Below are 13111 nucleotides of genomic sequence, written 5' to 3' on the forward strand. Positions count from 1 at the left end.
CCAGGCCCTATCCCTCTGCCTCCTGTCTCTGGGGGATCCCTTCCTCTCTGTCCCCACACCCCCAACCCCAACTCAGAGCTGCACCTCTCCCACCTGGACCAGGATCCCTCTGTTCTCTGTATCCCTTGCCCCAGGGAGACCTTCCTGTGCCTTGTGCTGACCTTGCCCTTCCTCTCACAGACCTGCCCTGGGTCCCCATCTCCCTTGGGACCAAGTCCCAGCCCCCCAGCCTGGCATTTGAAGACCTTTAGCATCCAGGGAAGTCCTGGCCAATGAAATGTGATGCCAAGCACGCATGCACATTTACATTTTCCAATCACCATACATTTTTTTTTAAGTCAGAAGATTTTTTAAGTGTCCTTACCACAAAAAATAAGGGTGTAAAATAATGCATATGTTAAATAGCTTGGTTTAGCCATTCCACAACATATACATACATATATCAAACATGATGTTATACACCAGAAATATATACAATTTTTGCTTGTCAATTAAAAAATAAATTTAAGGCCAGGCATGGTGGCTCATGTCTGTAATCCCAGCACTTTGAGAGGCCAAGGTGGGTAGATAGCTTGAGTCTGGAAGTTCATGACCAGCCTGGGCAACATAGTGAGAAACCATCTCTGCAAAAAGTAAAAAAATTAGCCAGATGTGGTGGTGCACACTTGTAGTCCCAGCTACTCAGGAGGCTGAGGCGGGAGAATTGCTGAGCCTGGGAGGTTGAGCCTGCAGTGAGCTGTGACTATACCACTGCACCCCAGCCTGACATGGCTGGACAAGGTGGCTCATGCCTGTAATCCAAGCACTTTGGGAGGCAGAGGTGGGAAGATCACTTGAGCCTAGGAGTTCGAGACCAGCCTGGGCAATATAGTGAGACCCTATCTCTAAAAAAAAAAAAACAAAAAAAAGAAAAGAAAAAAATTACCTAGGTGTGGTGGCACACATCTGTGGTCCCAGCTATGCAGGAGGCTGAGGTGGGATAGTTGCTTGAGCCTGGAGGCCCAGGTTGCAGTAAGCCATAATCACGTCACTGCACTTCAGTGTGACAGAGCCAGACCCTGTCAAAAATTTTTTTAAAAAGAGTCCTGAGTGGTGAGTGGCCCTCACACTGCATGACACAGCTATGTCTACGTCTCCGTGTGGCTCCAGCTTTCTAGAACACATCAAGCTTCCCTGACCCATGCCATGCCCTCTGGCCTCTGGCCCTTCACTGAATGCTATTCCCTCTTCTTCTTGAGATGGAGTCTCGCTCTGTCGCCCAGGCTGGAGTGATGTGGTGCAATCTCTCTTCGCCTCCTGGGTTCAAGCAATTCTCCAGCCTCAGCCTCCCGAGTAGCTGGGATTACGGGCACACACCACCATGCCTATATTTTTAGTAGAGATGGGGTTTCACCATGTTGGCCAGGCTGGTCATGAACTCCTGACCTCAGGTGATCTGCCTGCCTCGGTCTCCCAAAGTGCTGGGATTACAGGCGTGAGCCACCGCGCCTGGCCTATTCTCTCTTCTTAGCATGTTTTCCCCACCTTTTCCTGGCAATAACCTGTCCTTCAAGTCTTTGCTTGGACATCACCTCCTCCAGGAAACCTTCCCTGAACACCACCCAGCTGCCACCTGCTGTAGTTGGATTACTCATTCTCTCACGTAGTTTCCCACAGCAGGTGTCTCCCTCAACCCAACCTGGACGGGGGGCCACCTGGATTGACATTCATCGTCTCTTCCACTGGACCGTGAGCTCCTTGAGGGCAGGTACGGGATTGACTCATCCCTGTGTCCCAAGCAACCACACGGGACCTTGCCCAGAAGAAGCCTTAGGCAAGACTGACCAAATGACTAAACGACTTTATCACACCCACTCCCATTTTACAGGTAAGAAAACTGAGGCTCAGAACGGGAAGTTCATTGCTCAACATCAAACATCCAGGAAATGGTGGAGCCTGAATGGGCACTCAGCTTCCAACATGGCGTGGATGTGGCCCATCCCTTGGTGGCCTGGCTGGGTCTATCTTATGACAGTACGAGGTGAGTGAACTTGGGAGGAATTGTTGAGAGCTGGGTGGGGAAAGAAGGGAGGTGTTAGGCTGTGAGGAGTGGAGGGACTTTGAAGAGAAAGAAATTTCTAACTCTACCTCTTCTCTGGTGACCTTCATGGTTTGCCATCTCTGCATACTTTGAATGCTTATTTACTGGATAGTTTGCTCCAGATTGTCTTGCTCTGCAAAACTCTTCACTAAATAAATTCTTCTGTCTGGGTGCAGTGGTTCACACCTGTAATCCCAGCACTTTGGAGGGCTGAGGTGGGAGGATTATTTGAGCTCAGGAATTAGAGACCAGCTTGGACAACATAGTGAGACCCCGTCTCTACTAAAAAAAAAAAAAAAAAAAATCAGCCCAGGCATGGTCCCAGCTACTCAAAAGGCTGAGGCAAAAGGATTGTTTGAGCCCAGGAGACTGAGGCTGCAGTGAGCTATGATCATGCCACCACACTCTAGCCTGGATGATAGAGCAAGACCCTATGTGAAAAAAAGAAAAAAAAAATTTATAAGGAAACTTCATGAGACTGTAAGCAGAAAAAAGTGCCAGAAGTCATAAACAATAAAAACCAATGCCTGGGCCAGGCGCGGTGGCTCATGCCTGTAATCCCAGCACTTTGGGAGGTCAAGGCGGGTGGATTGCCTGAGGTCAGGAGTTTGAGGCCAGCCTGGCCAACGTGGTGAAACTTGGTCTCTACTGAAAATACAAAAATTAGCCGGGCATGGTGGCAGGCACCTGTAATACCAGCTACTCAGGAGGCTGAGGCAGGAGAATCACTTGAACCTGGGAGGCAGAGGTTGCAGTGAGCTGAGATCGTGCCATTGCACTCCAGCCTGGGTGACAAGAGCAAGACTTTGTCTCAAAAAAAAAGAAAAACAAAACAAAACTAAACTAAACTAAAACCAATGCCCATTGAAGGAAGGCTTATCTTGTGCCACACAATGTTTGAGCACTTTCTGTATATTAACTTATAAAATCTCTGTAATAACCCTAGAAAGTAGGTGCTTTTTCTCCCATTTCAAGGATGAAGGAACAGGGACAGGGGAAGTAATGAGCTTAAAGAAAAATAGCTTGTAGGGACTAGAACTGGGATTTGAACCCAAGAAGCCAAGATCCAAAGCTAGTCCCTTAACTACCACACTATACTGCTTACCCAAAGAAAAATGAATTACTTAAAAAAAATCAACATTAGTACCGTCTCAGTCATTGCAAACCAATCTACCTGTAGCTTGCGTATAGGAGAGCAGAGGGCCAGGGCCAGGGATCTCCAGGCTGACTTAGTGCAAATGCAATGTTTTGTTACTTTTTAAAATTCCAGATTGAATGTTGGAGTGGCTTGCAGAAGAGAGAGAAAATGTTGCTAAAACTTCAGGGGAATGACTGGTCGAAAATGTTTGACATTCTTTAAACTTGACAGGCCCAGAAACAGAAGGGGCTGGGGACCTGGGCTCCTGGGTCTGAGGGAGGAGGGGTTGGGGCAGGGGGTCTGGACTCCTGGGTCTGAGGAAGGAGGGGCTGGGGGGAGTCTGGACTCCTGGGTCTGAGGGAGGAGGGGTTGGGGCGGGGGATCTGGACTCCTGGGTCTGAGGAAGGAGGGGCTGGGGGTGGTCTGGACTCCTGGGTCTGAGGGAGGAGGAGCTGGCGGGGGTGGTGTCTGAACTCCTGGGTCTGAGGGAGGAGGGGCTGGGGGTAGTCTGGACTCCTGGGTCTGAGGGAGGAGGGGCTGGCGGGGGGGAGTCTGGATTCCTGGGTCTGAGGGAGGAGGGGCTGGCAGGGGGGTCTGAACTCCTGGGTCTGAGGGAGGAGGGGCTGGAGGGAGTCTGGATTCCTGGGTCTGAGGGAGGAGGGGCTCGTGGGGTCGGGCCTGCACTCCTGGGTCTGAGGGAGGAGGGGCTGGGGGTAGTCTGGACTCCTGGGTCTGAGGGAGGAGGGGCTGGGGGGTGTGGACTCCTGGGTCTGAGGGTGGAGGGGCTGGGGGGGGAGTCTGGATTCCTGGGTCTGAGGGAGGAGGGGTTGGGGCGGGGGATCTGGACTCCTGGGTCTGAGGAAGGAGGGGCTGGGGGTGGTCTGGACTCCTGGGTCTGAGGGAGGAGGAGCTGGCGGGGGTGGTGTCTGAACTCCTGGGTCTGAGGGAGGAGGGGCTGGGGGTAGTCTGGACTCCTGGGTCTGAGGGAGGAGGGGCTGGCGGGGGGGAGTCTGGATTCCTGGGTCTGAGGGAGGAGGGGCTGGCAGGGGGGTCTGAACTCCTGGGTCTGAGGGAGGAGGGGCTGGAGGGAGTCTGGATTCCTGGGTCTGAGGTAGGAGGGGCTGTGGGGAGTCTGGATTCCTGGGTCTGAGGGAGGAGGGGCTCGTGGGGTCGGGCCTGCACTCCTGGGTCTGAGGGAGGAGGGGCTGGGGGTAGTCTGGACTCCTGGGTCTGAGGGAGGAGGGGCTGGGTGGTGTGGACTCCTGGGTCTGAGGGTGGAGGGGCTGGGGGGGGAGTCTGGATTCCTGGGTCTGAGGGAGGAGGGGCTGGCAGGGGGGTCTGAACTCCTGGGTCTGAGGTAGGAGGGGCTGGAGGGAGTCTGGATTCCTGGGTCTGAGGGAGGAGGGGCTCGTGGGGTCGGGCCTGCACTCCTGGGTCTGAGGGAGGAGGGGCTGGGGGTGGTCTGGACTCCTGGGTCTGAGGGAGGAGGGGCTGGGGGGTCTTGACTCCTGGGTCTGAGGGAGGAGGGGCTGGGGGCCTGGACTCCTGCGTTTTCTGTGTTAGCCTCCTATGTGGGAGAATCAGAATTAGCGGCTGCAGAATTTCTGCAATATGACAGGGCTGGGGTGCCTGGGTTAGGAGAAACTCAGAGGGAGATGAGATAAGGAGGGGAAGGATCTGGAGGATCTTGGTGGGGAGGGAATTCTGGGAGAAAAACAGGAAGAACAGGTAGGAGGGCGTGTCCTGGGCTGGAGTGCCTCCTCTGTCAGCAGCGTCTGAGGTGTGACCACACAGAGGATCTTTGATGTTAGATGGCTGGGGGTGTGGCCAGGCTCTGAGTCACAGAGGACTCCTCCCTCATCCTACCCCCTTCCCCAGGTTCCTTTCCCTCCCTTCTTGGGGAGCAGGTGCCACCATCTTCCTCCGGCACCGTTTGCTTACTTCTGGCAGACCCCCGTGGGACCCCTGTGTCCTGTCTACCGTCATCCCAATCCCTCTGAAAACCGCCAGCCTCCCTCCTCACTTGTCACTCGTGAGATGCTCAGAAACACTTTCACACCCCTTCCCACACTGATGAAGTTGGCCTGTTCTCTCCTCCCTCCTCCCTTCCTTCTTCCTCTCTCCATCCTTTCCTCTCTCTCCCATTTTACAGACAGGAAAAACTGAGATCTGGGAAATGGAAATACGCCCTGGAACAGGGCCGGCAGGACCAGGGCTCAAAACCAGGCACATTTTTCTTTCTAGTCTCCCTTCCTGAAAGGTCACCTCTCTCCAACCTTAGATCTTCAGACTTTTTTCCCCACCTTTATTTTTCATGTTATAAAAGCGCACATTCAAGGAAAAGTACACAGAAGGAAGGAGACACCTCATGACGACCCCAGTATGCAGTCTGGGACATGTGTTTTCAGATCTGATTCTGTGAATATTTCATTTTTTATGGGTAGGGTCACATACATATATATTTTTGTCCTTCCTTTTGTCATTTAACATCATATAGCCTAAATGTTCTTGAATAATACTGACAATTCTGTCTAAGTATCATTTTTAATAGGTTTATAATATCATTGTGGGCTGGGCGTGGTGGCTCATGCCTGTAATCCCAGCACTTTGGGAGGCCAAGGTGGGTGGATCATCTGAGGTCAGGCGTTCGAGACCACGCTGGCCAACATGGTGAAACCCTGTCTCTAGTAAAAATACACAAAAAATTAGCCTGGTGTGGTGGTGGACACCTGTAGTCCCAGGTACTTGGGAGGCTGAAGCACGAGAATCACTTGAACCCAGGAGGCGGAGGTTGCAGTGAGCCAAGATGGCATCACTGCACTGCAGCCCAAGCAACAGAGACTCTGTCTCCAAGAAAAAAAACATCGTTGTGCCAAGCCAGACTATTATTTAAGCCATCCGGTACTTTTGGAACATGTTTGATGGTTTCACTTCATTTCTGTGATAAACAATATCATGGTAAATTCAAGTCTTGTTCTACATTTTGGATTTTTTTTGTTTTAGTAGGTTCTTCCTAAGATTAGAGTTACTGGGTCAAAGGTGGTGAATAAGGGTCTCGGTGTACGTTGACCAAGTGTCTTCCGTAAAGATCGTACGAACGTCCAGTTCCAGTGTTTCAGAGTGCTGGTCTCACTGACTCTTCTCCAGCACTGAGGGTTTTGTGTTTCTTTATTTGTTTTGGTTTCAGGTCCTTACCAATTTGATTGGTTTATCAACAGGGCATGAGGTTTAAATATATCTTTGAGGAAAGGTAAAGTCAAATTTGACTTCATAGGTCATCGGCGTCCTTACTCCTGTGCATTTTCTGTTGGAAGCACACAGTTAATTAACTCAGCGCGGCGTTAGCGATGCTTTTTCATGGTGTCATTTATCCACTTGGTGAACTTGCAGACTTGAGTGTAGACTCCTGGGTCATTGGGTTGGCCGCAAGGGAAAGTTCCCCAGGACACCAGACCTTGCAGGGTACCTCTGCACACCAACGGTCCCCCTGAGTCACCCTAGAGGGAATAGAGCCGGAGATTAACTTTGGCTTCAGATCAAAGCCCAACTCATTCTCATACATTCCTCAGTTATCGGTCTTTGTCTTGCAGATTATGGACTTCCACCACAGCCAATGAGAAGAGACTCATTGTCTCTGGGGACTAATGGGAGAGCTAGTGCTAGGGACACACTAGGTCCTTTGAAGACACTGGGTTGACCCTTGGCCAATGAGACCAATTGCAGAGAAGGGGTGGGGCTTCCAGGATCAGAGCACTCTTTATTTTCCAATGTTAAGGACCCTGCTCCAAGCTAGCGGGAGAAGGAACACCATCTCCAAGGGGTGGATGCATGCCCTGTGGCGCAGGAAAGGGGGACACGGTGGTCTCGGAGACCAGGGTGAAGACCAGTTACATAATTTACAGGGCTTGGTGCAAAACGAAAATGCAAGGCTCTTTGTTCACAAATTATTGAGAATTTCAAGACAACAACAGGAATGCATTAGACTAAGTTTGAGACCCTTCTGAGTGTGGGGCTCTGTGTCAGTGCAGAGCTTGCACATTCATGAAACTGGCCCTCACCAGTGGAGAAGGGGAACACCCTATTCTCTAGGACAGTCATCTCTCTCCCATCTCCTCTACCCCTAACACTCACCATCCCACATCCCCTGACAGCTGAAGGTGCAGATGTGAGCAAGGAGGATGGGTGTGGAGAGACAGAGAGAGTTGGAGGTGGAGAAGAAAGAGGGAAAGGAGAGAGAGACAAAGAGAGATGAGGAAGAGGGAAAGGGTATGGGGAGAGAGAGAGACAGAGAGATGGGGGTGGAAAAGAAGGAGGGAGAAGAGAGACAGACAAAGAGATGAGGCAGAGGGGGAGGGTGTGGGAAGAGGAGAGAGAGAGAGAGATGGGGGTGGAGAAGAAAGAGGGAGAAGAGAGAGACAAAGAGAAAGGGGGAGGGGGGAAGATTTGGGGAGAGAGATGGGGTGGGGTGGGGAGAGGAGAGAGAGACTGGAAGAGAGGAGGAGAATAAAGAGAGAGAAAGAAAGACAGAGATGGGGGAGCGGTGGGGAGAGGAGAGAGATAGAAGAAAGAGAAAGAGAGAGATAGTAAAAAGGAGGGGGCAAGGAGAGAAGAGGGAGAGAGATGAAGAGAGACAGAGAAGTGGGGGAGAGAGAGAAAGAGGAGAGGGCCAGAGAGGAGACAGAGAGAGAGGAAAAAAGAGAGAGCAGGGGGGCAGGGAGAGGAGAGAGAGGGAGGGGAGGAGAGAGAGAGAAGCAAGAGAAAGGGAGAAGACAGAGAGCAGAGAGGAGGGCGTGGAGAGAGCAAGGGAGGGAGAGCAAGCTAGCTCAACACAGAGAAAAAACAAAGAGGCAAAGAATGAAATGAAATTATGTCACAAAGAGAGATGTGGGAAGACTGTTCAGAAACAGAGGGGATGACAAAAGGCCAGGAAGAGGGAACAGAGAGGAGGTGGAGAGAAAGAGTGTTCTCCCCGGGACCAGGGCCAGGGTCAGGTGAGTGAGTCATCGGCTTCAGGCACAAAATCTCAGTAACTGCAATACATAATACTTCAATGCAGTACTTAATGAAATCAAATGTAATACATAAAACTGCATGATGGGCATGGTATCCACATTTTAAATGAAGACAGTGCCAGTACAGCGCTGTGCTGAGCCACGCTAGTACCTACGGCAAGGGAAAATTCAGTAAGATCCACCTGCTCTTTATTTAAAATGTGACATTTTGTCCATCGTGGACTTCTGCATGAGTTTTTATTTTTATTTTTAAATATTGCGTTATGATTTATCTCAATCACTGAGGTTTTTGGTGCCCCCTTAAGGTTTGGGCCTGAGGCCAGCACCTCAGTCTCCTTCCCTGGTCCCACCCCCACTTTCTCACCCCTATTAAACTCTCTGTCCCATCCCCAGGGCCACATCAGCCCCTAAGTAAACTCCCACACCTGACCTAGGCAGAGAATGAGGTGAAAAAAGCTGAGGAGGCCAGGCCTGGGGGGAGGGCAAGGCCGGGCTTGGTGCCCAGTCACTCGGGTCAAGCTCTGTCCCTGGGGCATGCAGACAGGGTACCCAGGACTGGGGAGGAATTGGGGGGGAGGATCTCACATTGCAGGCGTTTTTCTTGGAGTCGGGGATGCCAGCGCACAGCATGGAATTTTCCAGTAAGTCCTTATAAACCTTCGTGCAGTCCTGGGGGGAGATGAGCTTGACATCCACACACATGAGGTCAGAGGGAAAGGTCACTGCAGGGAGGAGCAGGGAGAGCTGTTAGTCACAGAGGATGGGGGCGAGGACCAGAAGGGCTGTTGTTCAGGCTCCTGGGCCTGAGGACCAGAGGGGCTGTGGGACCAGGCTCCTGGTTCTGAGGGAGGAGGGTCTGGGGCCCAGGACTGCTGGGTCTGAGGGAGGAAGGGCTGGGACCTGGACTCCTGGGTCTGAGGGAGGAGGGGCTGGGGCCTGGACTCCTGGGTCTGAGGGAGGAGGGCTGGGGGCCTGGACTCCTGGGTCTGAGGGAGGAGGGGCTGGGATCTGGACTCCTGGGTCTGAGGGAGGAGGGCTGTGGGCCCAGGCTCCTGGTTCTGAGGGAGGAGGGTCTGGGTCCCAGGACTGCTGGGTCTGAGGGAGGAAGGGCTGGGACCTGGACTCCTGGGTCTGAGGGAGGAGGGGCTGGGGCCTGGACTCCTGGGTCTGAGGGAGGAGGGGCTGGGGCCTGTACTCCTGGGTCTGAGGGAGGAGGGCTGGGGCCTGGACTCCTGGGTCTGAGGGAGGAGGGCTGGGGCCTGGACTCCTGGGTCACTGAGGCCACCTACCATCTGGGCTCGTGGTAGTGCCCCAGCCGGAGACAGTACAGGTGGTTCCAGGGGGTTCGCAGCGGGAGGGCAGCCTGACTTTCTTCACCATGGATGACAGCCTGGCCTGGCTATTGAGCTTCACGAGCATGAGGTCATTAACATGGGTCTGTGTGGAGTAGCCAGGGTGGCGGAATGACTTCGAGGCCTTGATCCTCTGAGCTCTCCTGTCGCCCAGCGTATCACTGCCCAGGTGCACGGTGTACTCACTGCGAGGAGTGACATTCACAGATTCAGAAGAGACACTGTGACAGAGAGGGTGTGCAAAGACCCGGGGCACGGGGTGGGGACAGAGACCCAGAGAGGGGGGGGACAGAGACCCAGAGAGAGGAGGGGGGACAGAGACACAGAGAGAGGAGGGGGGACAGAGACCCAGAGAGAGGGGAACAGAGATCCAGAGAGAGAGGGGGACAGAGCCCCAGAGAGAGGAAGACAGAGAGCCAGCAAGGGGGGGACAGAGACACAGAGAGAGGAGGGGGGAGAGAGACACAGAGAGAGGAGGGGGGACAGAGACCCAGAGAGAGGAGGGGGGACAGAGACCCAGAGAGAGGGGAACAGAGACCCAGAGAGAGAGGAGGACAGAGATCCAGAGAGAGAGGGACAGAGACCCAGAGAGAGAGGGACAGAGACCCAGAGAGAGGGGAACAGAGATCCAGAGAGAGAGGGGGACAGAGCCCCAGAGAGAGGAAGACAGAGAGCCAGGGAGAGAGGGGGACAGAGCCCCAGGGAGAGGGGGACAGAGACCCAGAGAGAGAGGAGGGGGAACAGAGACCAGAGAGAGAGGGTGACAGAGACCCAGAGAGAGAGGGACAGAGACCAGAGAGGGAGGAGGGGGAACAGAGACCAGAGAGAGAGGGGGACAGAGACCCAGAGACAGAGGGACAGAGACCCAGAAAGAGAGGAGGGGGAACAGAGACCCAGAGAGAGAGGGGGACAGAGATCCAGAGAGAGAGGGACAGAGACCCAGAGAGAGAGGGACAGAGACCCAGAGAGAGGGGGACAGAGCCCCAGGGAGAGGGGGTACAGAGGCCCAGGGAGAGGGGGACAGAGATCCAGAGAGAGAGGGGGACAGAGACCCAGAGAGAGAGGAGGGGAAACAGAGACCTAGAGAGAGAGGGGGACAGAGACCCAGAGAGAGGGAGACAGAGAGCCAGGGAGAGAGGGGGACAGAGCCCCGGGGAGAGGGGGTATAGAGGCCCAGAGAGAGGGGGACAGAGACCCAGAGAGAGGAGAATAGAGCCATAGGCACAGAAAGACTGCCCTTCCACCCCCATAGCGAGCTGGAGACGCTGGCACACCTCCAGCAGAGCCTTGGGCGGCACCTACTTCATCTTGCAGTGGGCGGCAGTGAGCACCCAGCGCTCATTGACCAGGACGCCTCCGCAGTGGAGCTGATTGCCACTGAGCAGGGCCACCTGCCATGGGTGGGAGCCTCTTGCACATGGGGCACCATCAATAATCTTGTCACCCTGGGCTGGATGGAGACATGGAGGAGCATGTGGGTAGCTAGCATTAGGGGAAGGCTGAGGCTGCACCTCAGGGATTCCCGCAGTCAGAGATGGACAGAGACAGATGAAAATGCGTGGAGAAATACAGAGAAAGCAAGAGATAGGGATAGAGACAGACAGAAGGAGCCCACTCAGAAACCCAGGAGGCGCATCTCATCCGGGGAACCACAGAGAGACACTGAGCACAGGAGGCAGGGCCTGGAGGGGACAGAGATCCCCTGAGTCAGTAGAAGCAGGAAGAGCGGGGGCTTCAGCCGACAGTCTGGTCCTCCCAGGATGGAAGCTGTTTGAGGAGGGAGGGGTTCTGACTCAGGGACTCCTTGGAGAGGGTCAGTGGGGGCCCCGAGGTGAGGTCAGACTTCCCAGTCCAGCTTTCACCTTCTTCTCCTGCAGTTTCCAGGGCTAAGGATAGCAGTAAGATCTGCAGGGGCAGAAGAGATCTTGCCATGGTGCCCTGCTGAGCCGCTCAGGGGCTGCCAGGCGAGGAAGGGCCTCTCCTGCTGGAGCTGAGAAGGAGAAAGCATTCAGGCCCAGCCCCTCCTCCCTCAGACCCAGGGGTCCAGGCCCCAGCCCCTTCCCCCTCAGACCCAGGAGTCCAGGCCCCAGCCCCTCCCCCCTCAGACCCAGGGGTCCAGGCCCCAGCCCCTTCCCACACAGACCCAGGAGTCCAGGCCCCCAGCCCCTCCTCCCTCAGACCCAGGGGTCCAGGCCCCAGCCCCTCCTCCCTCAGACCCAGGGGTCCAGGCCCCCAGCCCCTCCTCCCTCAGACCCAGGGGTCCAGGCCCCCAGCCCCTCCTCCCTCAGACCCAGGGGTCCAGACCCCCAGCCCTTCCTCCCTCAGACCTAGGAGTCCAGGTCCGAGTCCCTCCTCTCTCAGACCCAGGAGTCCAGGCCCCAGCCCCTCCTCCCTCAGACCCAGGGGTCCAGGCCCCCAGCCCCTCCTCCCTCAGACCCAGGGGTCCAGAACCCCAGCCCCTCCTCCCTCAGACCCAGGGGTCCAGAACCCCAGCCCCTCCTCCCTCAGACCCAGGGGTCCAGGCCCCCAGCCCCTCCTCCCTCAGACCCAGGGGTCCAGACCCCCAGCCCCTCCTCCCTCAGACCTAGGAGTCCAGGTCCGGGTCTCTCCTCCCTCAGGCCCAGGAGTCCAGGCCCCAGCCCCTCCTCCCTCAGACCCAGGAGTCCAGAACCCCAGCCCTTCCTCCCTCAGACCCAAAATTCCTGTTCTTCAGACCCCTAGAGACCCAGGAATCTAGGCTCCGATCTTGCCCTTCCCTGTGGAACCCAAACTTCTGACTCTGTAGTTCCTTTTTCCCTAAAAGGCCCCAAATTGCAGACTTCCAGGCCCTCACTGCTCAGGACCGGGAGTCCAGGCTGCAGCCCCTACCTCTCGAGAGCAGGGTCAGGCTTGGAGCCAGCATCACCCCCTCCCCTACAGGTGCACCCTTGATGAAGCCTCTTCTCACCTCGAGAGGATCTTCTGTGATCCAAGTTCCGACTTGGGCTGGCACACAGCTGGGCTCCAAAATCTCCAGCCCTCTGCTGGGCCGTCCTCTTATACCACCCCCCGCCCCATGCCCGGCCCCAGCGCCCTAGGGTGCAGGCGGAGCCGACTCTGGGACACCCCCGCCTGCATTTGCGGTTCTGGTTATCTGGAACCCTGACGCAGCGAGAGCAATTGGCACCACTGCACTCTCTCTCCACCCTCCCTCCGAAGGACGGGCGGTGCCCAGCTCCTGCGCCCCCGCACATTCTGGTCCCACAGTCCCTCCTGGCTGCTGTCGGGAGAGGGACCCGGTGCGCGGGTCTGAGGGGCAGGAGCGGGATTCAAGGACGCGCTGAGCTCAGAGAATAGGCTCTGGCTCGGGTCCTTCTCTGGGGCGGTTTTCTTTCTTTCTTCCCTCCTCCCTCCCTCCCTCCCTCCCTTCCTTCCTTTCTTTTTCTTGGATGGAGTCTCTCTCTATCGCCAGGCTGGAGTGCGGTGGCGCGATCTCGGCTCACTGCAAGCTCCGTCTCCCAGGTTCAAGTGATTCTCCTGCCTCAGCCTC

The 13111-nt window shown here is 55.2% G+C and overlaps 1 protein-coding gene across 1 annotated transcript; it reads right to left on the reverse strand.

Annotated features, from left to right (window-relative positions):
* Positions 1-5506: 5506 nt before the first annotated feature.
* On the reverse strand, positions 5507-12776 carry KLK7 (kallikrein related peptidase 7). The gene is made up of 6 exons (XM_055370215.2): positions 12530-12776; positions 11445-11572; positions 10885-11032; positions 9520-9767; positions 8816-8952; positions 5507-6715 (listed from the first exon to the last, which is right to left on the reverse strand). Exons 2-6 carry the CDS (start codon positions 11512-11514, stop codon positions 6560-6562), a joined length of 759 nt encoding a protein of 252 aa, XP_055226190.1. The 5' UTR covers positions 11515-11572; positions 12530-12776; the 3' UTR covers positions 5507-6559.
* Positions 12777-13111: the final 335 nt, after the last annotated feature.

The sequence above is a fragment of the Gorilla gorilla genome, chromosome 20 (genome assembly GCF_029281585.2).
Source record: "Gorilla gorilla gorilla isolate KB3781 chromosome 20, NHGRI_mGorGor1-v2.1_pri, whole genome shotgun sequence".
NCBI lineage: Eukaryota > Metazoa > Chordata > Mammalia > Primates > Hominidae > Gorilla > Gorilla gorilla.